We start from the raw sequence: 20,403 nt of genomic DNA, 5'->3' as shown, positions 1-20,403 counted from the left end.
ACTGAGGGGGATGGGGGAATGGCAGTGTTTGATCTCAAGACCCTGAGATCAGGATCTGAGCCAGCACCAAGAATCCAAAGCTTAACCGAATGCACTACCCAGAGGCCCCTGAGTTTTTGGATCTTTAAGGAACAACACGACTGTCTGGGTTATGCTATTCCCACGGTTTCTATTCTTGGGCTAAAATTTCCATTCTTTGAGTTTGTTACGGACACCCTATCAGCTTACATTTAATAAATCATCACTAAGAAACACTGTGTGTGTGACAACTGTTTTCTAAGGTGTCCTAATGGGGAAGATCTGCTTATTACTTTCTAATTTTTTTTAATTTTTAGTAGGCTCCATGCTCTATGTGGGGCTTGAATTTACGACCCTGAGATTAAGAGCTGTATGCTCTACTGACTGAGCCAGCCAGGCACCCCAAGATTTGCTCATCCCTAATGCTTCTAGTGACCACTGCCACAGCTTTGGAGCGGGGTGCCAGGTAGAGGCTGGGGGAGTTCTGAGGTGAAGCTAGAATCAGGGAGGCTAAGGGAGAGTCTGGTGAGGACTCAGAAGGAAAAGAGAGCAGAGAAAGCCTTTCTTCTCAGAGAAGCTCTAAGCCTTTGTGAACAGAATTGGGTAGATATAAGGACGGGAAAGGCTATTCTGGTGAGGTCTCAGAAGGAAGTGAGGAGTACACAGTATTAGAAACAGAAGAGAAGGTGATCCTTTTTTATCAAGTGGCACAAAATTTGGCTGAATTATATTTATATCCTAGTGTTCTGTGGAGGGCAGAACTGGCCAGCAATGGAACTGGAAGTTTAGCTGAAGAGATCTCTATGCCAAGTCGGGAAGGTGCGGCTGGGCTGCTCTGACTGCTGCCAGGAAAGCACAAGAGGGAAGTGCCTGAGAGATGGAAGTGGGGGACAGAGAAGAAACAGAACTTTGAGACCAGGAAAATATTCGCCTATGCATACTGCAGAAAATGAGGACACTAAGGGTGTAGCTAAATGGCTGAGGAGATCAGTATGGAGAGAAGTCAGGACAGTGGGAGAAGGACCCCAAAGGCAATTCAGGTCAAGGCTGCCCCTCCCATCACAGGCGGTGGCGAAGAGGGCGGGGGTTGAGGGCCCCACAGCCTCCACCAGGTCTCCAAGGCCAGGGCTGCCTGGAGGGCAGAGCACTGAGCCAAAGAGGATTATTCCTGAGCCTTAAGGTCTAACGTCATTTGTCCTGCTAGCTGTTGGGCTTGCCTGAGACCTGTTACCCTTCCCTTTGTTCCAATTTCTCCCTTTGGAGGGGAGTGCCAATCCCATGCTGTCCCCAGCATAGTATTCTGTTTTCACAGGTCCACAGCTGGAGGAGACTTGGCCTCAGGCAGAACCCTAGCTGGACTTCCAGCCAATCCTCATCAAGATGAGATTCAGGAGAGGCTGTGGGCCTGGGAGAGTTTTTGAGTTGGTGCAGGAGCAGTGGGGACATTCAGGCTATTAGGATGGAATGAATATATTGTGCATGAACATGAATTGTGGGGGGGGTGGAATGTTACAGGGTGAATCAATGTCTGTGTCCTCCAAATCCTAGGCTGCAGCCAAACCCCCAATATGAGAGTATTTGGAGAGGAGTCTTTGGGAGGGACCCGTGTAGAGGACTCCTGAATATTAGTGGCCTCAAAACAGAGGCTCCAGGGAGCGCCCAGCCCCTTCCACCCTGTGAGGACAGAGCAAGAAATGCCATTTATGAAACAGGAAGCAGGTCCTCAGCACCACCGAATCCACCAGGGCCTAAATGTTGGACTTCTAGCCTCCAGAACTGTGAGAAATCAAGGTCTGTGGGCTACAAGCCACCCAGCCTGGGGCGCTCAGTTACAGCAGCCCCGAAGGACTAAGACACCAGCTTCCAAACCTTTTACTTCACTCTCAAAGATCCAAAAGAACTGTGATTAAAAAAAAAAAAAAAAAATTCCTTCAATATCTTATTCAGTGATTACTGAAGTGTGTTTCCGGTAGGCCAAGGAAGATGTTATATACTAGGTAAGAAATTTATCTTGGTCAGGGAACGCATGGGTAACTCAGGCAGTCAAGCATCTGCCTTCAGCTCAGGTCATGACCCTAGGGCCTGGGATTGAGCCCCGCATCGCTCCTGGCTCAGTGGAGAGTCTGCTTCTCCCTCTGCCACTTCCCCCCACCTTGTTCTCATTCTCTAACAAGTAAATAGATAAAATCTTAAAAATTTTGTTTATCTTGGTTAAAATGAAGGTACCACATTATATTTAAGAACCCACCACAAAAAATGATTTAAGGAAAAGAAGTACAAGTATCTGATGACTGGAAGATTAAGTCAACACATCAGAACCATGAGAGGGCCCCTGCTTGGCTCCGTCAATGCGAGCATGTGACTCGATCTGGGGGCTTGCAGAGATCACTTAAAAATTAAAATCTTGGGGTGCCTGGGTGGCTCAGTCGGTTAAGCCTCTGCCTTCAGCTCAGGTCATGATCCCAGGGTCCCGGGATCAAGCCCCACATTGGGCTCCCTGCCCAGTGGGGAGCCTGCTTCTCCCTCTGCCTGCTGCTCTTCCTACTTGTGCCTCTTTCTCTTCAAGCTCTCTGACAAGTAAGTAAGTAGGTAAGTAAGTAAATAAACAAATCTTAAAAAAAAAAAAAAAGAAAGAAAGAAATTGTTCATCCCTTAAAAAAAAATCTTTAGCGGGGGAATAAAAAGAATCATGAGAGCCCAGAGAGTGACAGCAGAGCTCCCATGCTCTTTCCTCCCATGGAAAGAGCCCAGTTTTAGTCCTCTAATGAAACACATCACCCGATTTCTTAACTGGCTTTCACAAGTATATATATAAATATATACATTTATCTATCAATCAAAGTGGGAGAGCGAGCACACAAGCAGGGAGGATAGCATGCAGAGGGAGAAGCTCAGCAAGGAGCCTGATGTGGGGCTTGATCCCAGACCTTAGGATAATGACCTGAGCTGAAGGCAGAGGCTTCACCAGCTGAGCCCCCCAGGTTCCCCTTTCACAAGTTTTTAAGGCAGTCACCTTAAGACACACACCTGACACGCTGATACACATGCACATATACACACACACTGCGGGCACATGAGCACATGTGTGCAAACACACAGACACACAAGCACAGGGGCACACACACATGTGCACAAGTGCCCTCCTTGGGGCGTCTTTGCTCATGGCCAGGTGGCTCTCAAGAGTGACTGCTCACAGACCTTCACCATCCCATCACCTCACTTCCAGTGTGAGCCTGGCCTTCACTCTGAACCTCACCTCACAGGCACACTTGCATCCACACTCGCTGGGCCTGGTGCTGAGACCCTGCCTGAGGGGCTGTGCCCTTTCCTGACACGCTGACCCTTGGTGTCCGAGGCTCTCTCCCTGCCTCACTCGCTGCCCATTCTCAGGGCCTCTGGTGGTGCCCCTTCCTCACTCACCCTCCCATGGCCAGGCTTTAGGGTCTGTCCTAGGTTCTGTTCACTTCTCCATCTGCCTCTCCCCTCCCGCTCCTAGGTGACCTGCGCAGCCTGTCTGCTCAAATGCTGACAACACTCTGCCTACAACCCGGACCCATCTCCCTGCTGGCGCCAGTGCAGCGCCCCACCCCCACTCTAGGAATAAATCCTGAATGGGTCACCGTCTCCTCTGGGACGGGCATGGGACTCAGACTGGCACTGGGAGATGGCCCCTTGCTTCTCTGCCCGGGTGTGCTGAACTTTGACACTAAGAGATGCCCCAAACTGTGACATCCAAGATCAGGCCGGTGCCTACACTCAGTCTTGCCACGAGAGGAGGGTCACACATAGCCTCCTGTCAGCAGCAGGCACTGTTACTCGCCCCACTTAAAGCAGAACTTCAGGTGGAACAGTGGGTGGCAGGCTGAGTCCGAGAGCCTCCTCCTGCCCTTCCAAGCTGCTGCCTCTGCCTGAATGCCCCTCAGCAACCTGATGTGGCTAATTCCTCAAAGATGCCTGCCTGCCCCAGCAGCCCAGCCACTCACCCTTCTCCTCACAGTGAAGGAGGCTCTCTGTTCTGTAGCTCACATTCCCTAACATACATACACCTGCGCAGCCCAAGGCTGCCCCAATGGCGGGCACACAAAAGGCACTCACTCCCTAAGAACTGTGAGTGGCAAAATGCACAAGAAGCATACAGTCTTGGGGGGTAATACAAAGTCCTCCAGGGTGAGGATCTTGGTCTGCTGTTCAAGCTACCCCCTCCCCCGGTGTAGACAGTAGGGACTGACAGACAGCTGGCACCCAAACCTTTGATGAAAAGTTGAAAGGGATCCCTGTGGAGCTTTCCCCACAAGGCTTATCTGACCAAAATAAACCCGCACATCAACAGGCCTCTTCTCAAGGGCAAGACCAAGCCATCGGCCCCTCTCCTGTCCACTTTCCCTTTGGTGGGTTCAAGATGACAACCACCTCCCCCAGGCCCTTGGCCCTGGCCCTCCCTTCTCATGGCCCCTACCTGCACCTCTTTACTCTCAAAAAGCACACCAGCGTCGAGAAACCTAAATGAAGTCACTCACAGGGTGGATCTGTGATGCCCGCATCTGCCAGCCCTACCCCACCTCGTAGGAGGGCCCACAGACGCTCGACAGGCTTACCACACACATCTCACACAACACTCCGTAAGAATGCTCACATGCAGTTGCCCCTGATGCCCTGCCCTCTGGTCACTCTTGTCAGGGTGTGGACTCCATTCCAGCCTCCCCCCAGCAGTGGCCCCCAGGCAGCAGAAGTGACTCTGGTCAGGCTTGCAGAAGCCTCAGTGGTGGCTTCTGTTATGTAAAAACGCTAGTTTGTCATGCAATGTGGTGACAGGGGGCCAGCAGTCAGCTCTGATGGACTCACGTGTGCTTCCGGTGGAATTCTAGAATCTTCTCAAGAGAATGCTCCTGACTGGGCAGGTACTCATTGGCTTTGAGGTGCTCTCGGTCCAGGGTTTCATCATAATCTCCTATTTCCGCTGAAATGAGACAGTAACAGACAATGATTCTTACTTTCAAATAAAGAAAAATACAAGCATTTGTACATGCAAATGCATGAATTAAAAGTAGAAAAAAAATTATCCTAAATCTGTAGTAAAAGAATATATCCCTCAAATAAACAGGATCTTGTATTTTACTTTTCCACATATCTTAAGCTATTAAAGGCAAATAGGAAGGCAGGTAAACAAGTTTCTTCCTGAGTTTTGAAGAATAAAGATGCTGGTGAGTGACCCCAAGGAGGCCTATGCTGAACCACCAGTCTAGCCTGGGCAGTTTGTTGTGTCTTAAAGCCACCCTTTATCCACCTGCAGTCTCAAGACTGTTGTGACCAGGAGTATGTTATCTTATTTTTCTCATTTTATTTGTTTCAGGACAATGTGTTTTAAATCATTTTTTCCCTCAGAGCCTCTCAAATTCTTGAGGAACAATGTCTCTTTCTAATTTCATGAGTCTTGAGGCTACTCATGTTTCAAGAATCATAGTTAAGCCCAATTACCTTAAATGAGCTGCTTTTTTTTTTGTTTTGTTTTGAGACAGCCTCAAATTCACAGCAAGGTGCACGCACAGTGCCCAGCAGGCCAGGGACCAGGACACTCGCACCCAGCGGCACAGCACCCACCTCACAACGGGACGGGAAGTCCTGGGCTCAAACTTTCAGACACATTATTCTGCACCAGGCGGAACTCCAGCCTAGCAGCAGTGTGCTTCCCTCTTCCTCCTCTGTCAGCTGAGGGCTCCATAAAGCTCCAGCAAGGCACAGGCTGCTTTCGGAACCTCTTCCTACGCCGTAATTCTCCCTGTTCTTCTGAGCCATCCCTTGCTCTGTGTGACATACTGAGAAATGTGTTCTTTCTTCTCAGGGTTTGATACCTAACATGTCACCAGAGGGGCTGTGACGTTCATGCCAGAGAGGTCTCTTTCCAGGGGTGCTGAGGGTCAGGGCTGCCATTTGGCTCCCAGACTGAACACTGATGGGAAAATGCAAGAAGGCACAAAAGAGAGACATTTCCAAAGACCCTGTGTGGCTGCAGATCTTGGCCTTGAGCCTCTATTTCTGGGTGGGGACTGCCTCAAGAACCTCCACTTCGTAGATGTTAATCTCCAGCTTATCAGAGGAAATGGGCAAATTAAAGGCCCGGTCTTCCTCACACTCATGAACCTTAAGGTGCTTCAGGTGCCAGTGGTCAAGAGCGCTGTGCATTTCAGACCTTGGACGTGGCTGGTGCCTTCGCCCAGGGCAGGGAGATACTCACCCTGCAGAAGGTGGGATGCCAGGAGGGCGGCCGTGGTGTCTGTGCAGGGCAGACGCTCCTCCAGGAGGTCCCTCTTAAGTTGCAAGGCAAACAGGTATCTAGGAGTTCAAAACAGCACAGATGTCAACTCTGAAGGCTCTGGTGTGTACCCCCATGTCTGCATCACAGGAGAGCACAGAGCCCCAGGAAACAGCAGCGACCAGGGACATCAGAGCAGACTGTGAGCGAAGGCAAAGTGACAGGAGGCCCTTCGCAGGTGGCGGCTCAGTGGACGGGGTCACGTGCAGCAGACTGCACAAACAGGAGCTCTCAGACGCTTGCCTTCCAAACATACCACACCTTTAAGGGGAAGCTCACAAGTTCTCATTACTTCAGTTACACATACAAAACTGCGCTCAACAATTCTGCTGTGAAAGAGGAGAAATATCCAATTAAGATATGGCTTTAAATGCAGCTCTAAGAGCTGTAGACAGATTGAAGATATTTGGTCTTGGCTAGAATCAGAGAAACAGGCACTCCTGAATGATAAGAATGTAACTAGAGAAGACAATTTGAATGTATTCATATATTCATTTATTCCATCAACAAATAATTGCTGAGCAAGTATTACAGTCCAGGTACTATTCCTGGAGGTGGAAGTACAATGCAAGACAAACTGTCTCCTTATTGGAATTTATACTTGAGAGTGAGTTTACAATTTAAATGTGCCTACCCTTGAACTTAGCAGTGTCACCTTTATGAAACTTTCCTGGAGATATATTTTCCAGAGTTTACAAAGATATGTGGGCAAGGCTGTTTACTTGCAGTGATACAGCAAAGAAACACTGGAAATCATCTAATTGCACAGATAGGAAAAGAGTTCAATAACACAGACTGTAGCCACTCGCACCGCTGTGGAAAGACATCCATGGAACACTACATGTGAGTAGAAAACAAAACAAGAAACAACCAACCTAAAGTACTCTGCGTGCAGTGATACCGCTTTGTAAAGTATTGTTTTTAAAGACCCAGGTCCACTTGTATATCCTATGAACCCATCTGGAAGGCACACCTCAAGTGGTACTACTTCTGGGGACAGTGCCGTGGGCAGAGAGCAAGGACTACATTCACTTTCTACATAGCTTTACTGTGAAGTTTCTCTTCTTTTATCATGAATAGTAATTTTTTCTTATAAATAGAAAAAAAGGAACTTCTGAATAAACATACCTTGGCCCCAGGACCCAGAATTAGGTAACACTTCCTATTCCTTGTTACTTTCCAGGTATATATATATATTTAAGTTATTCCCTCAAAGAAGACGTTTGGTAAATGTCAGGTATGTAATACACTATGAAGGTGAGCTCTGTGTTCACTCTTAAAAACACTTTTTGCTGTTCTTGGGGTTCAGTCTTGTTACCCATCAAATGAGGGGCTGGAATAATGGGATCCCAACATTTCCCTGAGGCTGACAGTCTGTGATTTTGTGATGTTACAAGGCTCTATAAAAATGTTCCAAGGAGAGGTTCATAAGATGCCTATGGTTCAGGCAGAAATCCATGTTTAGTCAGAAGGGTTGTTACTACTACAATGATATCCTAGCTCTCTTTTATCTTACATCTGATCTTGGGTTTTGAGTTGGTACATAAAACACAAGGAAAAAAGCTTCCATAATCTGTTACCAAGATGAAACAACTGTAAACATTTTCTTTCAGTTACTTCTGCCATAAAAGAAATCACCTCAACTATTTCTGCTCCATAAATTCATAAAGACTTCTCCTAGCCGAGTGTACTTTGTACATTTATGATGGGTGAGACTCCTGAGAACCCACACACGGGCACAAACCTATGCTCAGCTGGAGACTATCACTTTCACAGTACACTAACACAAAACCCCCATCTTCATCCCCAAATTTTACCATAAACCCTTTTCTAAGCTCTGCTGGCATTTGTGTTTGTGCAAGGGTTAACTGCTTCTTTTAATGCTACATGTGGGTCACAGCTTCTATGTGTGTTGTAGCTTCATTCATTCTGGGAACACAGAGATCCTGAGCCCCTGATGAGCCAGGTGCCACAGGAGACACAGGTGAATTCTAGACCCTGCCGGCGACAGCGGTGTTTCAGAAGGGGCTACTGCACCTTGTATATTCTTCCTGCAACTGACCCGGATCAGGTGGGAAAAATTTCACCGCTAGACGAAGCAACGCGTTCTTTGGCCCTGTAAAAAGAAACAGTTATTTAAAAAAAAAAGAAATTTTTTTTAAGATTTTATGTATTTGTCAGAGAGAGAGAGAGAGAGCACAAGCGAGCTCGAGAGTGCATAAGCAGGAGGAGGGGCAGGCAGAAGGAAAGGGAGAAGCAGACTCCCTGCTGAGCAAGAAGCCTGATGCCAGGCTCCATCCCAGAGTCCTGGGATCACGACCTGAGCCAAAGGCAGACCTTCACTAAGTGAGCCACCCAGACGTCCCTGTAAGGAAATATATTAAACTTCACAAGTAAAGTCAATCCCACTATTTTTTGAAATCTTTATAAACTTAGTGAAAGAAAAATGTCATCACTCATTACACTGAACCAGAACAACCTGATTGCAGGAAAGAAAAAGCAGAAGGTGTTAGCTTATCTGAGCATCTTAGCTTTACTGAAATTTTATAATAACACAGCTATGTAATTTTCACCAAGCAGAAAAGAGAAGGTGTTGTGCTACAGGGCCACAATGACCTAAATGGCCTTAGGTCACCAGTGACTAATGAAGCTACTGGCACTCATCCTTCTCTCTCACATGGGACCAGACTGCAGGTGAATCTGGACCCTGGGAGAGCACCCTGTAACTAAGAGGCATTACTATGCATCCCAAATTTTAAAATTTAGCGGAGACTAACTAAAATAATGTTTATAATTACAAAACAGTATAAACTATTTTATTAAAAATGTAATTAAATTGTGTGTCAACTATACTCAAAAAAAATAAAACCACAAAAAATAAACTTTTAAAAACTGTTAAAAAAATTAAGAAGCTAATTAAAAAAGAACCTTAATGCCTTTTATGACTTGGGGGGAGAAACTGCATACTTATTTCTGCATACTGGCCAAAAATTAAAGTGACCCATCCAAGAGCATATCCTGTCACCGCTGCAGTTGAGAACCACTGATTGTCCACAGCTGCCACAGGCTGAGACTAAGCAGCACAATGACCTCCAAGTTCACGTGCTGTTGGTGATCAGCCCACTGCTCCCCAGGGTGCTGACAGTGAATATCTGAACATACAATGTGAAGAGTCAAGAAAAAAACCATCTTAAATGAACAGAATTTTAAAGAGTTTTTAAAAATGACTTACTTCGTACTTGCCTAATGATGGGCTTCATAGGTTCCAGCCAAATCTAAAAAGGATTTAAGAAAAGAGATCAAACCCATTCAACAATTTCTCTATTTAATAACAATGTTCCAAAATACAGAACTGTTTCTAACTAGGAGACATATTTAAGGCTCTGGCTCGTACACCAGTCAAATCCTGACAGAACACCCAGGAGGGGCACAGGAGCGCCTGCTTCGAAAAGTGTGGGAGGAGGACGAGATGCCACACAGGCCGGAAACCCTGCACTCTGTCACGTGCACACTGTTGTAGCTACGCACAGCATGGTTACCAACCATTATTTTGGGGGGGGGGGCATCTGTTAAGGCCAAACAAATCTTTGGTACAAAGTGCACCTGTAAACAACTAATGGACAAGAGTGCCACTGCATGAAGGAGTGGGCAGAGCTCTGTAATGCTGACATGCTTCCTGAATAGGCTGAGTTTGGTTTCTTGTTTCTTTCTTTTTTTTTTTTTTAGTAGACTCCACACCCAGCAAGGAACCCAATGAGGGGCTTGAACTCACAACCATGAAATCAAGACTTGAGCTGAAATCAAGAGTCGGACACTTAATGGACTGAGCCCCCAGGGGCCCAATTATGGTTTCTTTAAAATAGTTCTACCTGTAAATATTAAAGTTCCACACTTTTCAAGGTTCATCTATCATGTCACATGAGGGATAACCAATGGATTTAATAGAAGTTTGCTCAAAATGATTATCATGCAGATGTCTAAGCGGTTGTTCTGGATTTCCTAGGCACACGTACTGGTGGGGAGAAGAAATTTAAGGAGAATGGGAACTTGGCTTAGCTAAAAGGTAATCACAGTCTGAGTCTGCACAGTACAGCTGGTAACAGCAACGTGACAGAGGATATTGCCTATCACTGCAGCAGGTCCTCAAGAGCTCTCTGCGGTCACGTGCACAGTCAGCACCCCTAATTCCCTGAGAGCCCATCTGCAAGAATAAGGCAAGGACACATACCCAGTAGGACCGGGGGTGCTGAAACTCGAGCCCGAAGTAATCACACTCCGTCAGGTTCAAGCGCCTCCATACCTGAGTCAGCAACATCTGGCCGTCGCGCTTAGGCTGTGAGGGGCAGGGAGGGGAACACAGGAGGGTGAGGGCCTTCCTTTGACAGGTGTGTGAAACGCCATGCTGTGACCTGGCCTCCCCCATGTTATACTCCATCCTACTGAACTCCTGGCTTCACTCTACCTTCTGTAAGGCTTACAAACCATCACAAAGCAAATAGAAGAGCCCAAGGCTCTTTGTGCTCAGAAACTGACACCAGTATAAAGCGAGACAATTCCTCCAGTCTTGTGTTCTCAGTTGTGTCCTTAGCCATTTTTCTTTGTAACTTGAGGCATTTTCAGAACGCAGAACCCATTTTCAGCCTCAGAAAACATCTGAACAAACAACTTGATATTTACTAAAAAGGTGGGTCTCATACTCCATGTTTGCACAAGATCCAAGTGAATATTATTTGGTAACAACATTAGCAAGAACATGGACTGTTCAAACACGAGATGGCAATCAGCCCTCATTTAAAAATTTTTTTTTAAATATTTTATGTATTTATTTGACACACAGAGAGAGATCACAAGTAGGCAGAGAGGGGGAAGCAGGCTCTGGGTGAGCAAAGAGCCTGGCGGGGGACTCGATCCCAGGACCCTGAGATCACGATCCGAGCCGAAGGCAGAGGCCCAACCCACTGAGCCACCTAGGCGCCCCAGCTCTCCATTTAGAAGAAAAATGGAATTAGATCCCTGGTCTGCACTGCTCACAAAAAAAATTCCGGTGGATTGAAGAACAGAACAAAACAGAGGAAAATATTTCTCCAGTCTTCAGGTAAGTAAAGTTTTCCTCAGTATAGCATAAAGACAGATCTGATTAAATAAAGATGAAAAACTTCTGAATAGAGAAACAGTGAACAAAGTTACAATTTATTTTTTTTTTTAAAAAGATTTTATTTATTTATTTGAGAGACAGAGATCACAAGTAGGCAGAGAGGCAGGCAGAGAGAGAAGGGGAAGCAGGCTCTCCATTGAGCAGAGAGCCCGATGCGGGGCTCGATCCCAGGACCCTGGGATCATGACCCGAGCCGAAGGCAGGGGCTTTAACCCACTGAGCCACCCAGGCGCCCCACAAAGTTACAATTTAGAGTCATACTGAAACAAATTATAATTTATCTTTCGTATTGCTCTTATGAATTGGATAAAGACATATAAATGGCTTTTAGGCACAGAAAAATGTACTCAAGCCCTCTAATAAGGAAATAAATTAAAACAGCAAGGTGTCTTTTCCCCCTATCTCAGAGGCCTGGGAGAGCGACGTGGTGCGGCTACGAGAAGATAGCCATGTCACATACCACCAGGCGAACCCCGATCCATCCTATCTTCTGGGAGAATTTGGAAACACCTCCACAATTAAAGTATACACACATATCTTTGCTCCAGCAATTCTACTTCTAGAACTTTCTCCTGCAGATACTCTCACACAACTGCACTCACACTGTATTTGCCATTTAGTACTGAGGGGGGTTGGTGGGTGGGACTAGTGCTCTCACTTTTACCTTGCTGACTAAATTCTCTAATGTATAAATTTTTCATCAAGGCATCTGTCATTCCCCCACCCTTTTTCCTTTTTTATTTCTTTTCAGTGTTCCGGAATTCATTGTTTATGCACCAAACCCAGTGCTCCATGCAATACGTGCCCTCCTTAATACCCACCACCAGGCTCACCCAATTCCCCACTCTCCTCCCCTCCAAAACCCTCAGTTTGTTTCTCAGAGTCCACAATCTCTCATGGTTCGTCTCCCTCTCCAATTTCCCCCAACTCTCTTCTCCTCTCCATCTCCCCATGTCCTCCATGTTATTCCTTATGCTCCACAAGTAAGCAAAACTATATGATAATTGACTCTCTCTGGTTGACTTATTTCACTCAGCATAATCTCTTCCAGTCCCATCCATGTTGATACAGAAGTTGAGTATTCATCCTTTCTGATGGAGGCATAATACTCCACAGTATAAATGGACATCTTCTTTATACATTCGTCTGTTGAAGGGCATCTTGGTTCTTTGTCAGTTTGGTGACTGTGGCCATTGCTGCTATGAACACTAGGGTACAGATGGCCCTTCTTTTCACTACATCTGTATCTTTGGGGTAAATACCCAATAGTGCAATTGCAGGGTCATAGGGAAGCTCTATTTTTAGTTTCTTAAGGAATCTGCACACTGTTTTCCAAAGTGGCTGTACCAACTTGCATTCCCGTAACAGTGTGAGAGGGTTCCCCTTTCTCCACATCCTCTCCAACACTTGTTCTTTACTATCTTGTTAATTTTGGCCATTCTGACTGGCGTAAGGTGGTATCTCAATGTGGTTTTGATCTGAATCTCCCTGATTGTAATGATGATGAACATTTTTTCATATGCCTGTTAGCCGTTTTTAAATCTTCTTTGGAGAAGTGTCTGTTCATGTCTTCTGCCCATTTTTTGCTCATGATTATCTGTTTTGTGTGTTTTGAGTTTGAGGAGTTCTTTATAGAACTTGGATATCAGCCCTTTGTACTGTACATAATATCTTCTCCCAATCCATGGGTTGCCTCTTTGTTTTACTGACTGTTTCCTTTGCTGTGCAGAAGCTTGTGATCTTGAAGTCCCAAAAGTTCATTTTCCCTTTTGTTTCCTTTGCCTTTGGAGACATGTCTTGAAAGAAGCTGCTGTGGCTGATGTTGAAGAGGTTACTGCCTATGTTCTCCTCTAGGAGTCTGATGGTTCCTGCCTCATGTTGAGGTCTTTTACCCATTTTGAGTTTATCTTTGTGTATGGTGAAAGAGAATGGTTGAGTTTCATTCTTCTACACATAGCTTCCAATTCTCCCAGCACCATTTATTGAAGAGACTGTCTTTTTCCCACCGTATTATTTTTTCTTGCTTTATTGAAGATTATTTGACCATAAAGCTGAGGGTCCATATCTGGGCTCTCTACTCTGTTCCACTGGTCTATGTGTCTGTTTTGTGCTAGTACCATGCTGTCTTGATGATCACAGCTTTGCAGTAAAGCTTAAAATCAGACAACATGATGCCCCCAGTTTTGTTTTTCTTTTTCAATATTTACTTAGCAATTCAGGGTCTCTTCTAGTGCCATGCAAATTTTAGGAGTTTGTTCCAGTTCTTTGAAAAATGCCGGTGAAATTTTGATTAGAATGGCATTGAAAGTATAGATTGCTCTAAGCAGTATAGACATTTTAACAATGTTTATTCTTCCAATCCATGAGCATGGAATGGTCTTCCATCTTTTTGTGTCTTCTTCAATTTCTTTCATGAGTGTTCTGTAGTTTCTCGAGTACAGATCCTTTACCTCTTTGGTTAGGTTTATTTCCGGGTATCTTATAGTTCTCGTAATTTCCCTTTCTGTATTTTCACTGTTAGTGTATAAGAAAGCAACTGATTTCTGTACATTGATTTTGTAACCTGCCACATTACTGAACTGCTGTATGAGTTCTAGTAGTTTGGGGGTGGAATCTTTTGGGTCTTCTATATAAAGTATCATGTCATCTGAGAAGAGAGAGAGTTCAACTTCTTCATTGTCAATTTGAATGCCTTTTATTTCTTTTTGTGGTCTGAATGCTGTTGCTAGGACTTCTAGTACTATGTTGAACAAGAGTGGCGAGAGTGGACATCTTGTCATGTTAGAGACTGTAGTCAGAGATAAAGAAGGATACTACATCATTCTTTTTTTTTTTTTAAAGATTTTATTTATTTATTTGACAGAGATCACAAGTAGTCAGAGAGGCAGGCAGGGAGAAAGAGGAGGAAGCAGGCTCCCTGCCAAGCAGAGAGCCCAATGCGGGACTCGATCCCAGGACCCTGAGATCATGACCTGAGCCAAAGGCAGAGGCTTAACGCACTGAGCCACCCAGGCACCCAGGACACTACATCATTCTTAAAGGGTCTATCCACCAAGAAGATCTAACAATTGTAAATACTTATGCCCCCAATACGGGAGTAGCCAACTACATAAGACAATTGTTAATCAAGATAAAGAGTCATATTGATATGAATACATTAATAGTAGGGGATCTTAACATGCCACTCTCAATAACAGACAGATCATCCAAGCAGGAAATCAATAAAGAAACAAGAGCATTGAATGACATATTGGACCAGATGGACCTCATAGATATACACAGAACATTCCACCCTGAAACAACAGAATACTCATTCTTCTCGAGTGTATGTGGAACTTTCTCCAGAATAGACCACATACTGAATGAAAAATCAGGATGCAACTGATACCAAAAGATTGAGATTATTCCCTGCATATTCTCAGATGACAATGCTTTGAAACTGGAACACAACCACAAGAAAAAGTTTGGAAGGAATTCAAACACCTGGAAGCTAAAGACCACCTTGCTTAAGAATGTTCAGATCAACCAGGAAATCAAAGAAGAACTTAAACAATTCATGGAAACCAATGAGAATGAAGACACTTCGGTCCAAAACCTATGGGATACAGCAAGGTGGTCCTAAGGGGGAAATACATAGCCATCCAAGCCTCCCTCAAAAAAATTGAAAAATCCAGAATATACCAGCTCTCTTTATACCTTAAAGAACTGAAGAATCAACAACAAATTATGCCGACCCCACACACAAGAAGGGAAATAATCAAGATTAGAGCAAAGATCAATGAGGCAGAAACTAGAGATATAGTAGAACACAACAATGAAACTGAAGCTGGTTTTTTGAAAGAATCAATAAGATCGATAAACCATTGGCCAAACTAATCCAAAAGAAGAGAGAGTACCTAAATTAATAAATTTTGAATGAAAGGGAGAGATCATGACTAACATCAAGGAAACAGAAACAATCATCAGAAATTATTATCGACAGTTATATGCCAGTAAGTTAAGCAACCTAGAAGAAATGGATGCATTTCTATAAACCTACGAACTTCCAAAACTGAATCAGGAAGAAATTGACAACCTGAATAGACCAATATCTAGTAATGAGATTGAAGCAGGGATCAAAAACCTCCCAAAAGAGCCCAGGACCTGATGGATTCCCTGGGGAATTCTACCAAACTTTCAAAGAAGAAATAATACCTATTCTCCTGAAGCTGTTTCAAAAAAGAGAAACAGAAGGAAAACTTCCAGACTCTTTCTATGAAGCCAGCATTACCCTGATCCCCAAACAAGGCAAAGACCCCACCAAAAAGGAGAATTTCAGACCAATATCCCTGATGAATATGGATGCCAAGATTCTCAACAAGATCCTAGCTAATAGGATCCAACAGTACATTAAAAAGATTATCCAAAAAAAAAAAAAAAAAAAAAAAAGATTATCCACAATGACCAGGTGGGATTTATCCATGGGATGCAAGGGTGGTTAAACATTCACAAATCAATCAATGTGACAGAACAAATCATAAGAGAGAGAGAAGAACTACATGGTCCTCTCAACAGATGCAGAAAAAGCATTTGACAAGATATAGCATCCATTCCTGATTAAAACGATTCAAAGTATAGGGATAGCGGGAACATTCCCCAACTTCATAAAATCCATCTAATGAAAACCCACAGCAAACATCATTCTCAATGGGGAAAAGCTGACAGCCTTCCCTTTGAGATCACCTGTCATTTTAAAAAAGATTTTATTTATTCATTTGATAGCGAGAGGGACACAGGTAGCGACAGAGATAACGAGAGAGAGAGAGAGAGAGAGAACATGAGCTAGGAGCCCGACACTGGTCTTGATCCCAGGGGTCATGGGATCCCCAGGATCGGGATCATGACCTGAGCTGAAGACAAATGCTTACCAGACTGAGCCACCCAGGTGCCCCAAGCATCTGTCATTTTTGCAATGAGAGTGAGAAGAAAGGCAAATCTGCATCATCCCAAAGGACATCATGTTCCTGCAAGTTTAACCAGTAAACTCTCTCACTATGCACCCAAGAAGTGTTTACACCCCTAAAATGAGAATTCTTATGTGAAAATACAAAAATCTGCACTGCACTGTGACAAAGAAGCATGCAGTGAATCACAACACAACACACACCTCATGGGAATGGAAAGGTGGGCTGCAAAGGGGTCCTTCACTGACAATGCACCTCAGAGAACACAGAAGAGCAAGTTCTTTGGACGTAAGGACCATAATGCCACCTCTTACACAGATCAAGGCAGGGCTCACTCTGGGGCGACGGGTGCCACAGAGGCACGCCAGTGCCTGTGTGCCCCCTGTGCTCCTGCAGAAAATGTGCCCACACTAGGGCCTCTTGGACGGACATGCAGTTGGATCGCTCGGTGGTGAGGTGGTCATCACTCCGTGGAAATCATGGAGTCGGCTACAGCTCCTCAAACACTAACCAGTCCCCCCAGGAAGCTCTCCCACAGCCGTCTGCCCTCCTCCAGGACTGGAGGGGCGTGCAGGCAGGGTGCCCTACAGGAGGGAATGCCTTCACAGGTTGGTGTGCACAGCCCCACATGACTTGGCTTCACCCATCCAGGGGCAACCTGGATGTCCCGCCGCTCCTCACAGGGAGACACCCTCTCCCCCTCTGTTGGTCTTGGGCAGACCCTCTGAGAACCTGAGGAGTTCGTTACCTCAAGGGTAAGGTCCCTCAAATTCAGTCAGCTCCACTTACGCGCCACACCCCTTGGCACTTATCCCCAGCACCGCACTTATGGCATTGCTGTTCACCCATCTGTTTGGGGGCATTCCTACTATTAGATGGTCAGAGACTGTGTTACCCATCCTTGAATCTCCAAGCCCAGCACACAACAGGTGCATCCCCGACAGACCTGAAACAGCCACATTCGCTCTGCCATGCTCCAGCTCTCCCCTCTCCTCTCTTAGCAGCACAGCCACCCTATGTAGCACAGTGGTGGGGTGAACAGCCCTCCCCAAGCCCTCTACCCACAGTTATGCAGTCAGGAGGCTTGCCCAACTGACTGAGGGAGGCCAGCATGCGTCAGGTGTGCAGACACACAGGGGCACATTCACGATGCACCAGCGTCCAAACCCAGAACAGGGTTTTTAAATCTGGGCATAAAAAAACATTTAATTACCCATGTTTCTGTTTTAATATACACACATATACACACATGTATCCATACACACATATACATATCCATGTGGGCTTAACTCCTGGACTGGAGTAAATTTTACCAAGGAAAAAAGCTTTTCCCAGTCAATTATTATGTTTAGGCAAAGAAAAGGAACTTTGTATTCTCTGTGTCACCTGAAATACGTACTGAACTCCTACAACAACCAGGAGAATCAGGTGTTTCCACAAATCACATAGGGACAGCATTTCCAAAGTTTTTTAAATTAGGCTCATACACGGTAGGTGGTGGTAGTGGTCTCTTCTAAATGTCCTTCTTGGGGAACAGCCCCCAAACTCCATACAAGCACACAGACAACCCTGAGAGAAAAAGTCCAAGTCATAGGTATCAGTGAAAATATCCTGAGTAAGGGATCCGTGGGTGGCTCAGTCGGTTGAGTGTCCGACTCTAGGTTTCGGCTCAGGTGGTGATCTCAGGGACCTGAGACGGAGCCCCATGTTGGGCTGCATGCTGGGCGTGAAGTCTGCCTAAGGTTCTTTCTCTCCCTCTGCACCCTCCCCACCCCTCTCAAATTAAAAAAAAAAAAAAAAAAATCCTGAGCAAAATACCAGCAAACATAATCCACCAACAACTCAAAGATTAATGTACCATAACCATGTAAAATTAATAAAAAAACAGGATAATTCAATACAGTATCAGCATATTTATCACTATATCATATCAGTAGATGTGTCAGGAAAAAAATCCTAGGATTATTCCCAGAATCTGAAAAGCTGAGAAGGCATCTGATACAATTCAATTATTCCTCTTGATATAAATTCTTTTTTAAAAAAGTAAAAAAGTATTTTTACTTATTTGAGAGAGAGAAAGAGAGAGAGAGTGCACAGCAGGAGAGGGAGAAGCAGACTCCCCACTGAGCAGGGAGCCCAACACTGGCTCAATCCAGGACCCTGGATCATGATGTGAGCCAAAGGCAGATGCTCAACCACCTGAGCCACCCAGATGCTCCTGATACAAATTCTTTTTTAAAGAAATAGATTTATTTGACAGAGAGAGAGAGAGAGAGCACAAGCAAAGGGAGTGGCAGACAAACGGAGAAGGGGAAGCAGATTCCCTGCTGAGCAGGGAGCTTGATACGGCTCCATACCAGGACCCTGGGATCATGACCTGAGCCGAAGACAGACGCTAAATGATTGAGCCACCCAGGTGCCCCCTTGATATAAATTCTTAATAAAATAGGAAGAAAAAGTGATTCTTTAACATTTAACAAGACAAGGAGGCCACTCTCAACAGCACACTCAATCACTACTATGTGACACCAACATCAAAGTGGAGAAAGAAATGAAAGGTAAAAAATCAGAAGAGGGGTGCCTGGGTGGCTCAGTGGGTTAAGCCTCTGCCTTCGCCCCACCCCTACCACCTGCCTCTCTGCCTACATGTGATCTCTGTCAAAAAAAAAAAAAAAAAATCAGAAGGGATGCAAAACTATCATTATTTGTAGGTATGATAATTTACTTTGAAAACCCAGGAACATCTACTAGAAAGCTACTATGAAAAACATGGACTTCAGTTAGGCGGTAGGGGAGAAATTTCTATACATACATCCAAACAGCCTTCACCTATACACAATTAACCACCATTTTCAGGACAGAAAGGAAGAACCACATTTGTAACAGCCACAAAAGAGTTGAAGTGTCTTGGAATAAACTTAACAAAAAAAAGCTTCATGGAGCAAGTTTTATGAGAGAAAAAGGGGACTGCAGAAGGGGCGTGAAGAGGCGCAGGGCCCATGGTTTTCTCGACCACAAACAGCCTCACAGGGTATTCGTGCTCTTTGACTTCAGCCAGATCTCATGCTGTCCTAATACAAGGTTTAAAAGGGTTCTCCGAGGAACATGATAGACTAATTCTACAGTTGGGATTTTCTTTTAAATGCAAGCATGCCAATGAAAAAGAGGTGAGGACTAGCCTTACCAGATATTCAACTTGCTGAAAACCACAGGAATTAAAATGTTTTGTTCTGGTGCCTGTCCACATAGAGAAATAACTAGAACAGATTAGGAGATAAAGAAATATACCCAAATATATAGAGTACTGGAGGCCTGATAAACATGGTGTCTCAGGTCAGTCAGCTGGGGGAGCAGGTCAGTCAGTGGGAGGAGCACACATTATTCAGCAAACGCCACTTGATGTCCCTCCAGAAAAAAACAAGGTTGTACCCTTACCTCATGTAATAATTTCAAGATGAATAAAACATCTAAAGACAAAAACATCCACTCATCGAAGTCCTGCAATGAGACAGTTTTGTTTCATACTCTCTGTGGTGGAAAGCTGTGTTCAGGACACACCATAAGTTTAGCACCCTAACAAGGGGCTTGAGAAACGGGGGACAGCAAGTAAAGTGTGTGCACAAGAAGAAGCTGTTACAGGTGCCCAGCTGGCTGGGGACAGTGAGTTGGAGCCCCACAGTGGACAGAGTGCTGACTTAAAAATATAGTCCTAAGGGATACTTACCTTAAGGGGACTGAACTGGATGGCTCAGCTGGTTATGTGGCCACTCAGCTCTTGAGTTTGCCTAGGTCATGGTCTCGGGGTCCTGGGATAGAGCCCTACATCAGGGGCCTTGCTCAGTAAGGAGTCTCTCTGAGGATTCTCTCTCTCTCCCATCATCCCTTTCCCCAACTCACAGTGTTTTGTGTGTGTGTGTGTGTGTGTGTGTGTCTCACATAAATAATCTTAAAAAAAAAAAAAAAAATCTTGGGGCACC

General features: G+C 45.0%; 1 protein-coding gene across 2 annotated transcripts in view; it reads right to left on the bottom strand.

Annotated features, from left to right (window-relative positions):
• LOC111160917 (FERM, ARH/RhoGEF and pleckstrin domain protein 2) overlaps window positions 1-20,403 on the bottom strand; it is a 97,033-nt gene that overhangs the window by 50,221 nt on the left and 26,409 nt on the right. For both annotated transcript variants that reach the window (XM_022524702.1, XM_022525490.1), the window contains exons 2-6: window positions 10,557-10,661; window positions 9,561-9,603; window positions 8,366-8,444; window positions 6,251-6,348; window positions 4,861-4,975 (exon numbers count right to left, since the gene is read on the bottom strand). In XM_022524702.1, the coding sequence (XP_022380410.1) occupies window positions 4,861-4,975; window positions 6,251-6,348; window positions 8,366-8,444; window positions 9,561-9,603; window positions 10,557-10,661 (440 nt within the window). The remainder of the gene's footprint in view (window positions 1-4,860; window positions 4,976-6,250; window positions 6,349-8,365; window positions 8,445-9,560; window positions 9,604-10,556; window positions 10,662-20,403) is intronic.

Source organism: Enhydra lutris, unplaced genomic scaffold, assembly GCF_002288905.1.
Source record: "Enhydra lutris kenyoni isolate GAN:26980312 unplaced genomic scaffold, ASM228890v2 scaffoldscaffold1, whole genome shotgun sequence".
In the NCBI taxonomy this organism is placed as follows: Eukaryota; Metazoa; Chordata; class Mammalia; order Carnivora; family Mustelidae; genus Enhydra; species Enhydra lutris.
Note: the sequence above shows the minus strand (reverse complement) of the source record. Positions and strands in the feature narration are given on the sequence as shown.